The sequence below is a fragment of the Protopterus annectens genome, chromosome 6.part1, assembly GCF_019279795.1.
Source record: "Protopterus annectens isolate FY-2018-M chromosome 6.part1, PAN1.0, whole genome shotgun sequence".
NCBI lineage: Eukaryota > Metazoa > Chordata > Ceratodontiformes > Protopteridae > Protopterus > Protopterus annectens.
Window position 1 is genome coordinate 50,598,237 of NC_056738.1, and position 16,859 is coordinate 50,615,095.

General features: G+C 45.0%; 1 protein-coding gene across 1 annotated transcript in view; it reads right to left on the reverse strand.

The window, feature by feature from the left end:
- The window catches only part of ZNF512 (zinc finger protein 512), a 1,352,022-nt gene extending 1,341,330 nt beyond the window's left edge, over window positions 1-10,692 (reverse strand). Inside the window, exon 1 of the mRNA XM_044075342.1 lies at window positions 10,490-10,692. Within this exon, the coding sequence (XP_043931277.1) occupies window positions 10,490-10,601 (112 nt within the window). The 5' untranslated portion in view covers window positions 10,602-10,692. The remainder of the gene's footprint in view (window positions 1-10,489) is intronic.
- Between the last annotated feature and the right edge of the window lie 6,167 nt (window positions 10,693-16,859).

Genomic DNA, 16,859 nt, shown 5'->3' on the forward strand with positions numbered 1-16,859 from the left:
GAACAATGAGGTATGTGTTCAGTGCGGACAAATCTAGAATAGGCCTCCATTGATTTTCTTTTCTTGGTACAAGGAAAAGCCTGGAGTAAAATCCTTGGCCTTGTTCCATAGGTGGCACCTCTTCTATAGCTCTCATCCTTAGTAAGTTGTCGATTTGTCTTAAGAGCGTCTGTTTTTTGGCTTGGTGGTAGGTTTGGCATTCCTCTCTTTTTTGGTAGAGTATGGAAGTGAAACCTGTAGCCCTTGTCTATTGTTTGCAAAGTCCATTTGTCTCCTGTAATGTAATGCCAGTTGTCGGAGAATAAGGCTAGTTTTTCGCCCAAGGGTGCTTCCAGTTGTTCCCTGGTAGGCGGAACTAGAGCCAAGTCATTGTGTCTGCCCTGTGGAAGTGGTTGTAGTTGATTCTGTGGCAGTACTTCTCTGGTTGGTAGGTTGCCACTGTCGTCCCTGTAGGCACCCCTAGATTGACCTCTGCCTCTTGGGCGTCTATTTCTGCCTCTCTGCGCTCTGGAGTTGTCTGGAAAGGACCAATTCTTCGAAGGCCAATTTCTGCTAAACCTCGGAGGTTGGACCTGTAAGAAATCCTTGACTGTTTGGACAGATTTTGCTTTTTCTTCCACCTTTTTTAGAACCTCCTGTGCAGGGGAGCCAACCAAACTGTTTCTCCATGGGAGCATCTAGGTGTTTTGACTTAACATGGTCTGGTAAGGATTGTTCTTTTAACCAGGCATGCCTTCGAATCACTGTTCCAGTCACAGCTGATCTAAAGGAAGCCTCCAGTGCATCATAGCCACATTTTAAGAAATGGTTACTGACCTGCTGAGAGTTATGTACCAAATCCTGAAGGGACTTGCGGTCTAAAGGTTCAGGAGAAGATAGTTTTTTATTTAACTGGTCTAACAAAAATTCCTGGTACTGAATCATGTGAAATTGACAGTTCAAGGCCCTGGCCGAAAGAGTAGCAGAAGTATAAACCTTTTACCCACCTCTCTAATGCTCTAGATTCCCTTTCAGGGGAAGAGGGTTTTGGCAGAGGCAGCTGCCACACCTTTAGGGCCCTGTGAAATGGTTTCAGGGTCTGCAACAGGAGCCTTATACAAATGGTAGTGTGTCCGGGACCCTGTAATATCTGTCTGGCTTGGCAGGGGCGGAGGAAGAGAATCAGGAGCAGTACAGGCATCATTATATGCATCATCAACAACTGTTAGTACTGGCGGAATGGCTAAAGGCCTATGCTGTGGTAAGTGTAAAAGTCCTTAGCCTTTTCCTTGAATCTGAAAAATCCTGGCCCTGCCATTGGAAGTGTTCCCTCATAGCATGCAAGGTTTCCCCAAAGGAAAATTCTTCAGGAGGAGAAGCAGAAGGAATGGAGTCTTCTGCATCAGAATCCTCATAAGGAGAATATGGGCCTTCGTGAGGGTCTGAAAGGTCTGAGTCATCCGAGGAATAATCTGTAGAGACAGGTTCCGGGGGTTCAGTCCTAGGCCTCTTGTCTGGAGGGGGCTGAGAGGCCCTGTCTGGGTGAGGTTGGGATCCTCTGATCAAAGAAATGAGATCCTCAGCCAGGCTGAGTATTTGGGAACTAGAGGTAGGCCTATGTGAAGGAGTTTTGGCAGGCAAGGCCTTAGAAGATTTAGCTGCCTTAGCCCTGGCAAAAGCCTTGATAGACATGGAAGCAGGAGGTCTAGCAGCCCCAAGTGCAGGGGGTAGTTATGTCTAAAGGAATAGTGTCTGATAAATCCTGGGTGCCTGCTTCTGTAGCAGTAAATTCAGTAGCAGATTCAGCCATGCTCTGTGAGGCCTCGGCTATCGGAAGCATGCTTTCGGCGAAGGAAGAACCGGGGCTCGGTTTCAGCGAAACCGAGACATTATGTTGGCCTAACCGTGGTTTCAGCGAAAACCGGGGCCAATCGGTCCTTTTCCTTGCGATTTTTAGCTAACTGAGTAGTCGGAGTCTCCGACGGCATTTTGTATGCAAAAGCGGGACCAAAAAACTCCTCTGCAAACTCCGACCGACATCTAAGTGTCCGTCGGTTGAAGGAAGCACAGGCTAGACAAGCTGATACGTCGTGGTCTGGGCCTAAGCAAGGAACGCAGTAAGAGTGGAAATCCTTATGAGGTACTTATTTCCCACAAGTTAAACAATTATTTACTTTGTCTGACATCGGCTGAGGCAAGAAAGAGTCCCCAACAGGGTAATTAGCTTTTTAGAAGTCTTCGGTAGTAGAAATCTCTGGATCTGACCGACCGGCACTTGCGAACAGCTTCTGTTTCGGGCACCACGCGGCAAGAAAGACTGAGGAAAATGGCGTCGGCTGATGTCTTTATACCCAATAAACAGCAGCTATGACGTCGGGTGAAGTGCGACATCAGCCGAGGCCAGACCCAGACTTTGGAATCCGGCCGACCGAAGGGCTGCCTGAGGCAGGACAACCCATATGTTAGGACTGCAGATGCATCCTTGAAGGACATCAATGTGATTCGACATGGATCTCAGGGCCGGCCGTATCAGATCAAAAGAAACAGAAGGATCTGAAAGAAGGGTTCTCGAGTCCCTCGGATCCGAAGGGGTTGATCTGTGATGGGTCTGCTTTGGCTCATATCCAAAGGCCTCAATCTGGAGAGCCTGGATCCGGGAGTCAACTCAAACCCTCGGAGTAGGCGGCCAGGGACAGGAGGCCCTGGATCCAGGAGCAAACTCTCTGGAAGTCTGCGGATCCAACACGGCTGAGGCTGGAGTCGGATACAGGGATCTGGGATCGGATAGCCTAGCTTTCTTACCTGACACCTCCCCAGAAGGAGGAAGGGATAGCTTTCCTTTTATGGTCAGAGGGGCCAAACCTGGTCAAAGCTTCCTTGACAAAGGGACCCCCATCACCAAACCATTTTCTTCAAGAGAAGCTTGTTTCAGCACTCGACCAGGGCCCTGGGATGAAAGCGCCACAAGTGTCGCATTCTACCTCCAGGTGGCCAGTGTCGAGACAGTGGAGGCACTCCTCGTGCAAGTGAGAAACAGGCACGTTCCGAATGCACGAGGAGCAACTCTTAAAACCTGAAGGTTTCACTGACATAACGAGAGATAGAGAGAGAGACAGACAAACAGGAGCCTTATGGACAAGCAGTAGAGTCGTCGAAATTCTAAACAATTCTTTACTTAAAATCACCATAGAAAAAGGCACCAAAGGCCAAACGAAAGTAGTACAAATGGGAGGGGTTCAAAAGAACTACCGTACATGAAAGGAACGCTCACAGATACAAAATACAAGAATAAAGAAGAGAAAGATACCAAAAAATTAAGACCTACTGTTAGAAAATATAGAAGTTCCCAAGGAGCAGAGCAATCTGCGTCTGTTAGCGTGACAAACAAGATCTGAGGGGTTAGAGGGCAGTAGAGCATTATGGGAGGAGAGGAGCTTGAGCTAAGCTGCTGTCAGTGTGCCGGCTCAGATTTAATGTCAGATCCAAGACCCATACGTGATAAATGTTGACTACGATAACAGATCAGGAAGTTTCCTGTTAAGCTGTCTGGTTGCTGTTTGTCTGTGGAGCCCAGAATTCTATTAATGTAATAGTATGTGATTTCACCATTCAGAAGTGAATACTGTTCTTGCTTGTTAATGAGATAAGTAGTCACTATGAGACATTTGGGTAGAGAGGTAGTTCATTACAGTTGAACTCTTTTAGAGTCAGGCAGTTGGGTGCTTAAGTAACTAGTGGCAGAACAATTAACAGATTGTATTTTATAAATACAACTACATTACAGTGTACTAGAGTAAGCATCAATGCAACCATAAAATCCCAGAAAGGTCCATTTATGCTCCCCACTAGAAAATCCGCAGTTACCACTTCAGGTTTTCCTCCTGTTTAAAAACATAATCATATAGACAATGAGCACAACCAATACAGTCCATATGCCCCTGTAAATACATCAAAATACAGCAAGATCCCATAACAGCCTTCAAGCTTTATGATTCCAAAATCTTAAGCTGTCTATCAAAAATACAAATCCTATTCCTACATATGCAAGGTCAACTAAACTGCTAAATGTCATTGTTTGCACTGACTAGCTACACAATTAATAGGTTTAACAGGCCCTGAAGCTACTATAATAGACAATTTAAATTAATGCTCAACTGTTTAATTTACGACCAAGCTTCAGAAATTCATTCTACCCGTCCACTAATTAATTTTATTCACAAATGCATGAGACTGCAACATCACCGTAATGCAAGACTGATTTACGGAAAATATGCCAACTAAACTTTGTCCTTCAGCTTTGAAAAAAATTCTCCACTAGGATTCATGGTGTATCAGCCCAAAGTAAACAATACAGAAACTGTGTCTACAGAGTAGGAGAGGGAGAGAGAAAAGACTTCCAACACCACAGTAACACTTCTATGAGAAATATAAAGTACAGTTTTGTACCTACCATAAATGTAGATGTCCGATAGGAATGCATCTGCAGTCCTTACAAATGGGTTGTCCTGTCGTCAGGCAGCCCTTCGGTCGGCCGGATTCCAAAGTCTGGGTCTGGCCTCGGCTGGTGTCGCACTTCACCAGACGTCATAGCTGCAGTTATTCGGGTATAAAGGCATCAGCCGACGCAATTTTCCTCAGTGTTTCTTGCCCCAGATGCCAGGTGCCCTCTAGGAAGGCTAAATTTGGATAAATGCAAATGATTCCAAATAGTATAGAGCAAACAAAAAATAAGCATGTATGTACATATATACAAACAAATACACCATAATAGATTCCCCCAGCTAGCTACAAGATGGGCAAATACCCTAGGAGTACCACAGAGGGGAAGGAGGGTGGGTAATCCTGACTGCAGATGCATTCCTATCGGACATCTACATTTATGGTAGGTACAAAACTGTACTATGTCCTTCAAGGATGCATCTGCAGTCCTTACAAATGGGTAGAATACCATAGCCAAAACTGGGGGAGGAGGAGAAATGAAATTATGGTGTAGTTAAGATCCCTTGCAAAACAGCAGTGGCAAAACCTGCTCGGGATCTAGAGTATAAAGGTAAATTATAATGCTTGGCAAATGTATGCACGGAGCTCCAAGTAGCAGCCTCTAAAATGTCTTTGGTAGCCACTCCTCGAAGAAAAGCTGTGGTAGTGGCTGTAGCCCTTGTAGAGTGAGGCCTGATGTTTTCTGGAGTTTTCTTCCCATGGTAGGAGTAACAAAATTTAATGCAATTTCCTATCCACTTAGAGATTGTCTGTTTTGAAATTGCTTTTCCTTCCATTCCTGTTGCATATGCTACCAGTAGCTGGTCAGTTTTTCTATTACCCTTGGTCCTGTCCAGGTAGTAGCGTAATTGTCTATGCACATCCAAGGTATGCAACAGTCTTTCTGGCCTGTTCTGTGGGTTGGGGAAGAATGTAGGTAGGTGGATAGCCTGATTCAAAGATACTCTGGAGACCACCTTAGGCATAAAAGTAGGATTTGTTCTCATGGACACTCTATCTTGATGGAAGATCAGGAAGGGCTGTACTGCCATTAATGCCTGTAGCTCAGATACCCTTCTTGCTGAAGTGATTGCCAGCAGGAAAGCAGTTTTCCATGATAAGTATTGTAATTCTGCTGTTGCTGCTGGTTCAAAAGGAGGGAGTGTCAATTTTCTAGCACAAAGTTCAAGTCCCATGCTGGCAATGGTGGCTTCCTAGGTGGTTTTACATTTTTAATTCCTCTCAGAAACTGCCTGAGCAGAGGATGTGAGAGGACTGGAGGATCCAAGTCGTATTCTGCTGAAATAGCTGATGCATGAATCTTAATGGAAGAATAGGACAGGCCTTTGTGGAAGAGCTCTGCCAAGTATTCCAGGATGTTGGCTATGTTTACCAGTGACACATTTTCTCCTTTTGCAATACTCCAAATGGAATATCTTTTCCATTTTGCTGAATAATTTCTCCTTGTTGAGGGTCTGCGAGACTCCAAGATAATGTCTTTAACCCTTTGGGATAAATTTGGGTTATTTGTTCTTATGCAATGTTCCAGGCAGTCAGCTGCAGTGTTTTCAGGTTTGGATGCAGGGTGTTGTAGTTGTTCTGTGTTAGCAGTAAGGGAACAAGGGGTAGGGGCCATATTTGTTCCCGAGACATGCTCCTCAGTAATGGGTACCAATGTTGTCTTGGCCAGTCTGGAGCTATCAGAATGATCCTTGGACGGTCCTCTTTGATCTTCAATAGCACCTTGTGCATCAAAGGAAGTGGTGGGAATGCATATGCTATCAGGTTTTTCCAACTGAAAGATAGGGAGTCCACCTTCCAAGCAAGTGGGTGGTACGTCCTTGTGCAGAATTTCTTTAGTTGGTGATTGCGTTGGGATGCAAATAAGTCTATTTGTGGGAGTCCCCATTTTCTTATAATGGTTTTGAAGATGTCCGGATGCAGCATCCATTCGTGGGCATCCGTGGTAGTCCTGCTTAGTATGTCTGCTAGAATGTTTTCTTTTCCTGGTACAAAAATTGCTTGTAGCTGAATGTTGTAACTCAGGGCCACATTCCAGAGGTCCATTGCCATCCGGCATAGAGGGTACGAATGTGTGCCTCCCTGTTTGTTGATGTACCACATAACTGTGGTGCTGTCTGTCCTTATCAACAGTTGACCTTGTCGAAGAAATGGTCTGAATGTCTGAATTGCCAGTTTTACTGCCAGCATTTCCTTTTGATTTATGTGTAGGTGCAGCTGGTCTCGAGTCCATAAACCTTGTATGCACTTGTCCAGCATGTGTGCCCCCCAACCGAGGTCTGAGGCGTCCGTTGTGATGGTTTGGCTTGGTTGAGTGTTGTGGAAGGGCAATCCTTTGTTTGATTGACAGGCCTGAGCCCACCATTGGAATTCTTGCTTCAGGCATGGAAGTATTGGAATTTGGGTTTCTAGGCTGTGCTTGTGCTGAGACCATAAATTCCTTAGGTACCACTGTAACTTTCTCATATGCAGTCTGGCATGTGGAATCAATATTATGCAGGATGCCATGTAACCCAGGGCTTGCAGGACTTTTCTTGCTGTTAGCTGGTTCTGCTTTGTTAATGCCAAGAAGTAGAGGGGGAGTTGCTCCTGTTTTTCTACTGTTAGGAATGCCATCTGTTTCGATGTGTCCAGCTCTGCACCCAAGAAGGTTATCCTTTGGGATGGTATCAGCCTTGACTTTTTTTATATTGACTGTGTATCCCAGGGCTTGCAGTAGGTAAATGACCCTTTTCAAGTCTTCTGCTAACTTGTTTTTGCTGTCCGCTTGTATCAGGCAGTCGTCCAGGTAAGGGTAGATTTGGATTCCCTGAAGCCTGCAATGAGCAATTACTGATGCCAGGCATTTCATGAACACTCTGGGCGCAGTAGATAAGCCAAAGGGCAATGCTGAGAATTGATAATGCTCTGATCCTGCAAGAAATCTGAGGTATCTTCTGCAATTTGGTCGTATGGGGACGTGCAGGTATGCCTCCTTGAGATCTAGAGTTACCAGCCAAGACTCCTTGCCCAGCATGGGAAGAAGCTGCTGTAGGGTCAGCATTTTGAATTTTGGAACAATGAGGAATGTTTAAAGCGGACAGGCCGAGAATAGGTCTCCATTTGTTTTCTTTTCTTGTTACCAGGAAGAGTCTGGAGTAAAATCCCTGTCCTTGCTCCATATATGGTACCCTTTCCACAGCTCTCATCCTTAATAATTGAGTTATCGGTTTTAGAGCTTCTGCCTTTTGATTTGGAGGTAGGTTTGGCATTCCTCTCTTCCCTGGTAGAGTATGGAAGTGAAACCTGTAACCTTGGTCTATTGTCTGTAAAATCCATTTGTCTCCTGTGATGTAATGCCAGTTTACTGAAAATAAAGTTAGCTTTCCACCCAAGGGTGCTTCTAGTTGTTCCCTGGTAGGCGGTGCTAGAGCCAAGTCACTGTGATTGTCCTGTAGTAGTGGTGGTGGCTGTGTCTGTGGCCGCACCTCGCTGGTTGTTACCCTGCCACTGACGTCCCCTGTAGGCACCTCTGGATTGACTTCTGCCTCTTGAGCGCCTATTCCTGCCTCTCTGAGCTCTGGAGGTGTCTGGAAAGGACCAATTCTTGGAGGGCCAGTTCCTGCTAAACCTTGGAGGTTGGACCTGTAAGAAATCCTTGACTGTTTGGACAGATTTCACTTTCTCTTCCATCTTCTTCAGCACCTGTTGTGCAGGAGAGCCAAACAAATTGATCTTGTCCATGGGAGCATCAAGTAGTTTTGATTTAACATGGTCTGGTAAGGCCTGCTCTTTTAACCATGCATGCCTTCTGATAACAGTGCCAGTCATGGCTGATCTAAAGGAAGCCTCCAGTGCATCATAGCCGCATTTCAAAGAATGGTTACTGACTTGCTGAATGTTATGTACCATTTCCTGAACAGATTTTTTGTCTAATGGTTCATCGATGACAGCTTTTTGGTTAACTGGTCTATCATAAATTCTTGATACTGGATCATGTGGAATTGACAATTCAATGCCCTAGCTGAAAGAGTAGCAGAAGTGTAAACTTTTTTACCCCATCTCTCTAAGGACCTGGATTCCCTTTCAGGGGGGAGGGGGTTTTTGGCAGAGGTAGCTGCTACAGCCTTAGGACCCTGGGAGATGGTCTCTGGATCTGCAAAAGGAGCCTTATACAAATGGTAATGCGTGTCCGGGACCCTGCAGTACCTATCGGGCTTAGCAGGGGCCGGAGGTAGTGAATCAGGAGCAGTACAAGCATCATTAAATGCATAGTCTACAACAGAGAGAACTGGAGGTATGGCTAAAGGCCTATGTTGTGGTAAATGCAGAAAAGTTCTAAGCCTTTTTCTAGAGTCTGAAAAATCCTGGCCCTGCCACTGAAATTGTTCCCTCACAGCATGCAAGGTTTCCCCAAATGAAAATTCCTCAGGCGGAGAGGCAGAAGGAATGGACTCTTCAGCATCAGAGTCTTCATAAGGGGAGAAAGAAGCCTCTGGAGGGTTTGTATTATCTGAATCAGAGGAGTCATCTGTGGAAACTGGCTCAGGGGGCTCTGCTCTAGGCCTCTTCTCTGGAGGTGGGTGAGAGGCCCTGTCTGGGTGAGATTGGGATCCCCGGATTAAAGAAATGAGATCCTCTGCTAGACTAAGCATTTGTGAACTAGAGCTAGGCCTGTGAGTGGGGGTCTTAGCAGGCCCAGATTTAGTAGTTTTAGCTGCTTTAGCCCTGGCAAAGGCCTTAATGGACATGGATGCAGGTGGCCTAGCAGCTCCACGTGCAGGGGTAGAGATATCCAAGGGGATAGTGTCAGATAATTCCTGAGAAACTGCAAGAGCAGGAGGGATTTCAGAAGGCAATTCCACCAGGTTGGAAGAGGCCTCGGTAGGAGGTAAGTTTTCGGCTGAAGGAAGAACCGCTTGCGGTTTCAGCGAAACCGAGACACTCATGGTTGGCCTAACCATGGTTTTCGCCGCCGCAGACCGCGAGTGTCGGTCCTTTTCCTTTGCGCTTTTAGAAATTTTGCGTAGTCGGAGGATCCGGCGGCATAATGTAAGCAAAATCGGAGCCGAAAAACTCCTCAGCAAATTCCGACCGACGTCTAAGCGTCAGTCGGTTAAAAGAAGCACAGGCTAGACAAGCTGCTACATCGTGGTCTGGGCCTAAACAAGGTAAGCAGTAAGACTGGAAATCTTTATGAGGTATTTGTTTCCCACAAGTTAAACAGTTATTCACTTTTTCTGACATCGGCTGAGGCAAGAAAGAGTCCCCAACGGGTACTTAGCTTTAGAAGTCTTGGTAGTAGTAGAAGTATTCGGTAGTAGTAATCTCTGGTTCTGACCGACCGGCACTTGCGAACAGCTTCTGCTTCGGGCGCCACGCGGCAAGAAAGACTGGGGAAAATGGCGTTGGCTGATGCCTTTATACCCGAATAACTGCAGCTATGACGTCGGGTGAAGTGCGACACCAGCCGAGGCCAGACCCAGACTTTGGAATCCGGCCGACCGAAGGGCTGCCTGACAACAGGACAACCCATTTGTATGGACTGCAGATGCATCCTTGAAGGACATCACAAAAGCAAGAAATGATTTAACAGCTGCAAGTACAAAGCAAACAATGGGCAATTCAACCTAGAAAAGGAAGCATGCAAAAAATGCTACATAGGTAGAATCCAAAGGTATTCTGTTAAGCCAAAACAAAATTTTGGGAAATGTCACTGAACCACTTTTATGGAAGAAAAATTTGATACACATTCTCAAGCATATTACTGAAACATTAGCACACCAGAGATCCCTCATTACCACAGTCTAAATAAGCAGTACTATTCCACTGACAAACATTGCCAGACAGCAGAAAACTGAAAAAGCCTAAGCTACTTTGGATGTAGAATTATGTCCATACCTGCAAGTACAAAATCAACCATATAATTCTTCGAAAAGGATTTGGCGGCATACTGAATACTTCACCCTGTAAAGTGAGGAGGGTATATTAGACAGGTGAGTAAAAAAGTTACAGAACATGTACAAAGTACCTCTCATGGGCGGCTGTTGTGCAGACACACTTGGTACAGGCTGTATTCCTCTCATCTCCAGCCAATAAATAGGTTTCCGGATGGGCACCATTTCAACATCAGCCCCATTCATTCTGCTGTCTGAGTAATTGGAAGAATCACTTGTAGTTTCTTCTTCATCAAAACCATCCTGCTGTGGTACAAAAGGACTACCATATGGTTTAGATCTAGACGACAAAAAAGAAGACAACTTTATACAACCTTTACATTTACGCACTTGCAAATTATACGACTGAAGTACAATAAAAGAAAATATTATGGGTGCATACCATGAGACAAATGCAGGAATAACCAGCTGTAGACTAGACTAAATAAACCTTACACCACCAAGTTTTAGGGTCACCTGGTAGGCAAACTTTACCAAGCTGCCAATTTTATTATTTACATCCCATAATACACTGCATCCTCTTACTTCTCTAGCCCTGGAAATAATGAAAAATGTTCACACAAACAAGATTTATGAGTGTGTGTCATGAAGATTACATCTTAAGAAAATCCCAGGTGTGGCAGTTACGGTTCAAGTATCAGACATCTGATAAACATTTAATAAAATTTAGTTACAAATACACAAGTTGCTAATACACTTGAGACTGTTAACAGAAACACATTGAAATTCTTAAGTCAGTGAGATGTGGACAGAAGATACCGAATTAGAGGCTTTGGTACATGCAACACAGACATAGGACTTGTGCACTGTCACACACAGCTACGAAAAAAGAATAGTGGTGTAAGAAATCTTACCATAAATGTAGATGTGTGAGTGTATTCACTGTTGCAGTCACCACACTTGGATTATTCCTGCCAGGGTAGCCCTCAGTCGGCATGAATACCAGAGGCTTAGCATTTCTGAGTCGGTTGCTGTCACCCCAGGACTGACATCAGGTCGTCAGTGGTATAAAATCAGGCAGCAGACGCCACTACATCAGTTTTTCTTGCACCATCAGGAGCACCCAATAGGGAGCTAGGTTATGGTGGAAGAACACCACCAGAAGAAAGTAAATATCAAAAATTCTTTGTAATGAGAGAGAGAGAAAGTATAGTTTTGTACCTACCATAAATGTAGATGTCCGATAGGTATGCATCTGCAGTCATCACATATGGGTTGTCCTGACTCAGGCAGCCCTTCGATCGTCCGGATTCCAAAGTCAGGGTCCGGCGTCGGCTGATGTCGCCCTTTCCCCGACGTAACAACGCCTGGGGTATAAAAGCGTCAGCCGACGCCATCTTCCTCAGTTTTTCTTGCCCCAGATGCCAGGTGCCCTCTATGAAGGCTAAATTTGGAAAAATGCAATAAAAAAATCCAAACATTTGCAAAAACATATATATATATATATATATATATATATATATATATATATATATATAAGTATAAAACAAATATACCATAATAGATCCCCCAGCTAGCTAATAGAGAGGTAAGCACCCTAGGAGTACCACAGAGGGGAAGGAGGGAGGGTAAACCTGACTGCAGATGCATACCTATCAGGCATCTACATTTATGGTAGGTACAAAACTGTACTATGTCCTTCAAGGATGCATCTGCAGTCATCACATATGGGTAGAATACCATAGCCAATCTGGGAGTGGAGGTACTAGGAAAAAGATGGTGTAGCTAAGATACCCTGCAGGACAGCCGTAGCAAAGCCTGCTCTGGATCTGGAATATAGAGGTAAATTGTAATGCTTGGCAAATGTATACACGGAGCTTCATGTGGCAGCTTCTAAAATGTCTTTTGTAGCCACCCCTCTTAAGAAGGCTGTGGAGGTGGCTGTGGCTCTCGTAGAGTGAGGTCTGATGTTAGCTGGTACAGTCTTTTCCATGAAATGAGTAACAAAAGCGGATGCAATTTCCTATCCATTTCGAAATTGTCTGTTTGGAAATTGCTTTTCCTTGAGTACCAGCAGCATATGCTACCAGCAACTGGTCAGTTTTTCTGAAACCTTTAGTTCTGTCCAAGTAGTAGCGCAACTCTCTGTGAATGTCCAGGGTGTGCAGCAGTTTCTCCCATTTGTTTTGTGGATTTGGGAAGAAGGTAGGCAAGTGAATAGCTTGATTCAATGAAACCCTGGAGACCACCTTTGGCATAAAAGTAGGATTAGTTCTTAATGAAACTCTATCCTGATGGAAAATAATAAATGGCTGTACTGCCATCAGGGCCTGCAATTCCGAAACTCTTCTCGCTGAGGTTATTGCCAGAAGGAAAGCAGTCTTCCATGAGAGATACTGTAGATCTGCAGATGCTGCTGGTTCAGATGGAGGCAGTGTTAGTTTTTCCAACACGTAGTTAAGGTCCCAAGCAGGTTGAGGTGGTTTCTTAGGAGGTTTGAAGTTTTTGATCCCTCTTAGGAGAGGATGAGAAAAGACAGGAGGATCAGTATTGTACTCTGCTGAAATTGCTGAAGCATGAATCTTAATAGGAGAGTAAGACAGTCCATTGTGGAACATTTCTGCCAGATATTCCAGGATATGTGGCATGTTCATCACTGTCGCATCTAGGCCCTTTGTGGTGTTCCAGATGAGAAATCTTTTCCATTTTGCTGAGTATGTCTTCCTTGTGGAAGGGCGGCGAGCTTCCAGAATAATATTCTTTACTCTCTGGGATAGCTTATCCTGAGGAGGAGTCAAGGTATTCTCCACGCTGTTAGTTGCAATGTTTTCAGGTTGGAGTGAAGAGTTTTGTATCTGTGCTGTGTCAGTAGAAGTGGCCATAGAGGTAGGGGCCATGGCTTTGTACGTGACATGCTCCTTAGCAGTGGGTACCAGTGCTGTCTTGGCCAGTCCAGAGCTATCAGGATCACTTTTGGCTGCTCTGCCCTGATCTTCAGTAACACCTTGGTCATTAATGGAACAGGAGGAAATACATACACTGTCAGATTTCTCCAGCTGAAAGAGAGGGCGTCCACTTTCCACGCTTGTGGGTGGTATGTCCTTGAGCAGAATTTCTTTAGTTGATGATTGTGGGGTGATGCAAATAAATCTATGTCCGGGCTCCCCCAAGATTGTGTTATCTTTTGGAAAATGTCTGGGTGCAGCTTCCATTTGTGTGCATCCATGATATCTCTGCTTAAGCTGTCCGCCAGTGTATTGTCCTTCCCTGGCACAAACTGAGCCTGTAGCTGTATATTGAGTTTCAAGGAAAGATCCCATAGATTCATTGCCAGTCTGCACAGAGGGTAAGAATGGGTACCTCCTTGCTTGTTGATGTACCACATAACTGTGGTGTTGTCTGTCATTAGTAGATGGCTTTGATGCAGAAAGAGTTTGAAGGCCTCAATTGCATGCATCACTGCTAGCATTTCTTTTTGATTTATGTGCATGCGTAGCTCCTTTCGTGACCACTGTCCTTGGATACCTCTGCCCTCCATGTGTGCTCCCCAACCTAGGTCTGAAGCGTCTGTTGTAAAAGTTTGGGAGGTTTTTGGCTTTGTGAAGGGCAGCCCTCTGTTGGACTGGCTGGCCTGAGCCCACCACAGAAATTCCTTGTGAAGGCAAGGAATGAGTGGGATTAAAGTTTCCAAACTGTGATTGTGCTGAGACCATAAACTCCTTAGGTACCACTGTAGCTTTCTCATATGTAGCCTTGCTTGTGGAATCAGAAGAATACAGGATGCCATGTAACCCAGGGCCTGCAGGATTTTTCTTGCAGTCAGCTGAGTTTGTCTTGTCAGATTCTTGAAGTAATCCGGTAGTTGACTTTGTTTTTCTTCTGTGAGATAAGCCATTTGGGTGGTTGTATCTAGATCCACACCCAGAAAGGTTATTCTTTGGGATGGAACAAGTCTTGATTTGTGCATGTTGACTGTATATCTCAAGGCCTGTAGAAGACTGATGGCATAATTTAAGTCCTTTATCAGAGTTTGTTGGTTGTCCGCTTGTATAAGGCAGTCGTCCAGATATGGGTAGATTTGAATCCCCTGGAGTCTGCAGTGTGCTATTACGGATGCCAGGCATTTCTTGAATACTCTGGGTGCAGTAGATAAGCCAAAGGGCAATGCTGAGAATTGATGATGCTCTGACCCTGCAAGAAATCTGAGGTATCTTCTGCAACTTTGTCTGATAGGGACATGCAGGTATGCCTCCTTGAGGGCTAGAGTAACCAGCCAAGACCCCTTGCCCAGCATGGGAAGGAGTTGCTGTAGAGTCAGCATTTTGAATTTTGGCACAATGAGATAAGTATTCAGTATGGACAAGTCTAAAATAGGCCTCCACTGATGCTCTTTTCTTGGAACAAGGAATAGTCTGGAGTAAAATCCTTGGCCTTGTTCTGAAATAGGAACTTTTTCTATGGCTTTCATTTGTAGTAAGTTTGAGATTTGTTTCAAAGCCTCTGTCCTTTGATTTGGTGGCAGACCTGGTATGCCTTTTCTTTTTGGCAATGTGTGGAAATGGAACCTGTATCCATTGTCTATTATTTGGAGTGTCCATTTGTCTCTTGTAATGTTGTGCCAATTTCTTGAGAATAAAGAAAGCTTTCCGCCCAAAGGTGCTTCTAATTGAGCACTGGTTGGCGGAGTCAACGCAGAGTCATTGAGTTTGTCCTTGTGCAGCAGTTGCAGATCCTGAACTGCCTGTCTGTAGTGGAGGTTGCCATTGACGGCCTCTGTAAGAGCCCCTAGCTTGGCCTCTACCTCTGGCATGCCTGTTTCTGCCCCTTTGAAATCTTTCTGTGTCCGGAAAGGACCAATTCTTGGAAGGCCAGTTTCTGCTGAATCTAGGCGGTTGGACTTGAAGAAAATCCTTAACTATTTGTACAGATTTTGCCTTTTCCTCAAATTTCTTTAGGACGTCTTGAGCAGTGGAACCAAATAACTTTTGCTTTTCCAGTGGAGCATCCAAAAGCTTAGCTTTAACATGTTCTGGCAGGGATTGTTCCTTCAGCCAAGCATGCCTGCATATGACAACACCTGTCATTGCTGACCTACATGAAGCTTCCAATGCATCATAACCACACTGCAAGAAATGGTTACTAACCTGCTGGGAATTATGTACCAGATCCTGAAGGGATTTACGGTCAAGGGGTTCAGAAGAAGACAATTTCTTATGCATTTCTTCTAACAAATACTCTTGATACTGTATCATGTGAAACTGACAATTTAATGCCCTCATAGCAAGAGTGGCAGAAGTATACACTTTTTTACCCCATCTCTCTAATGCCCTGGACTCCTTTGCAGAGGGGAGTGGGTTCTTAGTAGCAACTGCTGCAACCCCTTTAGGGGCCTGTGAAATAGTTTCAGGGTCAGCAGACTGGGCCTTATAAAGAAAATTATGTGTGTCCGGGACCCTGTAATACCTATCAGGCTTAACAGGGGGCTGGAGGCAGAGTGTCAGGAGTCATACTAGAGTCAGAATATACATCCTCAATCACATTTAAAACAGGAGGAATAGCCAAAGGTCTATGCTGAGGTAAATGAAGAAAAGTTCTTAGTCTTTTCCTGGAATCAGTATATTCCTGGCCCTGCCATTTGAAATGCTCTCTCATAGTGTGAAGGGTCTCCCCAAAGGAAAGCTCTTCAGGAGGGGAGGCTGAGGGAATAGATTCCTCTGCATCCGAATCCTCGTAGGCCGAATAAGCCTCCTCCTGGTAGTCTGAGTGATCCGAGCCATCAGAGGCCTCCTCTGAAGAAAGGGGATCAGGGGGATCCATCCTGGGCTTTTTGTCTAGAGGGGGTTGGGAGCCCCTGTCCAGATGAAGTTAAGAGCCCCTAATTAAGGAGATCAGGTCCTCTGCTTAAGTTAAAATCTGTGAACTAGAAGAAGGTCCCTGAGGAATAACTCTGGGAGGCATGGCTTTAGTGTGTTTTGCAGCTTTAGCACTGGTAAAGGCCTTAATAGACATAGATGCAGGAGGCCTGGCTGCACCACGTGCTGGTGTAGCTTTATCTAAAGGTATGGTGTTGGAAGATTCCAATACACCAGTTTCGGAAGGCAATTCTGTAACCGTCTCGGTAGGAGCCTCCGGGACAGAGGCTGTCTGTTGTATTATTTCAGGGTTCAGAAGTTCCAAGGACTTGGTATCAGCCGAGACAGAGACACTCGCGGTAGGCCTAGCCGCGGTTTCAGCCGAAACCGCAGTCCGCGTGTCGGTCCTTGTCTTTCCGTTTCTTAATTAAATGTGATGGGGTTTCCGACGGCATTTTGTAAGCAAAACTATCCCCAAAAAACTCTTTTGCGAACTCCGACCGACGTGTAAGAGTGCGTCGGTTGAAGGAAGCTCAGGCAGAGCAGGCCGAGACGTCGTGGTCTGGGCCTAAGCAAGGAAGACAATAAGAGTGGAAATCCTTATGAGGTATTTGTTTCCCACAAGTTAAACAATTATTAACTTTTTCTGACA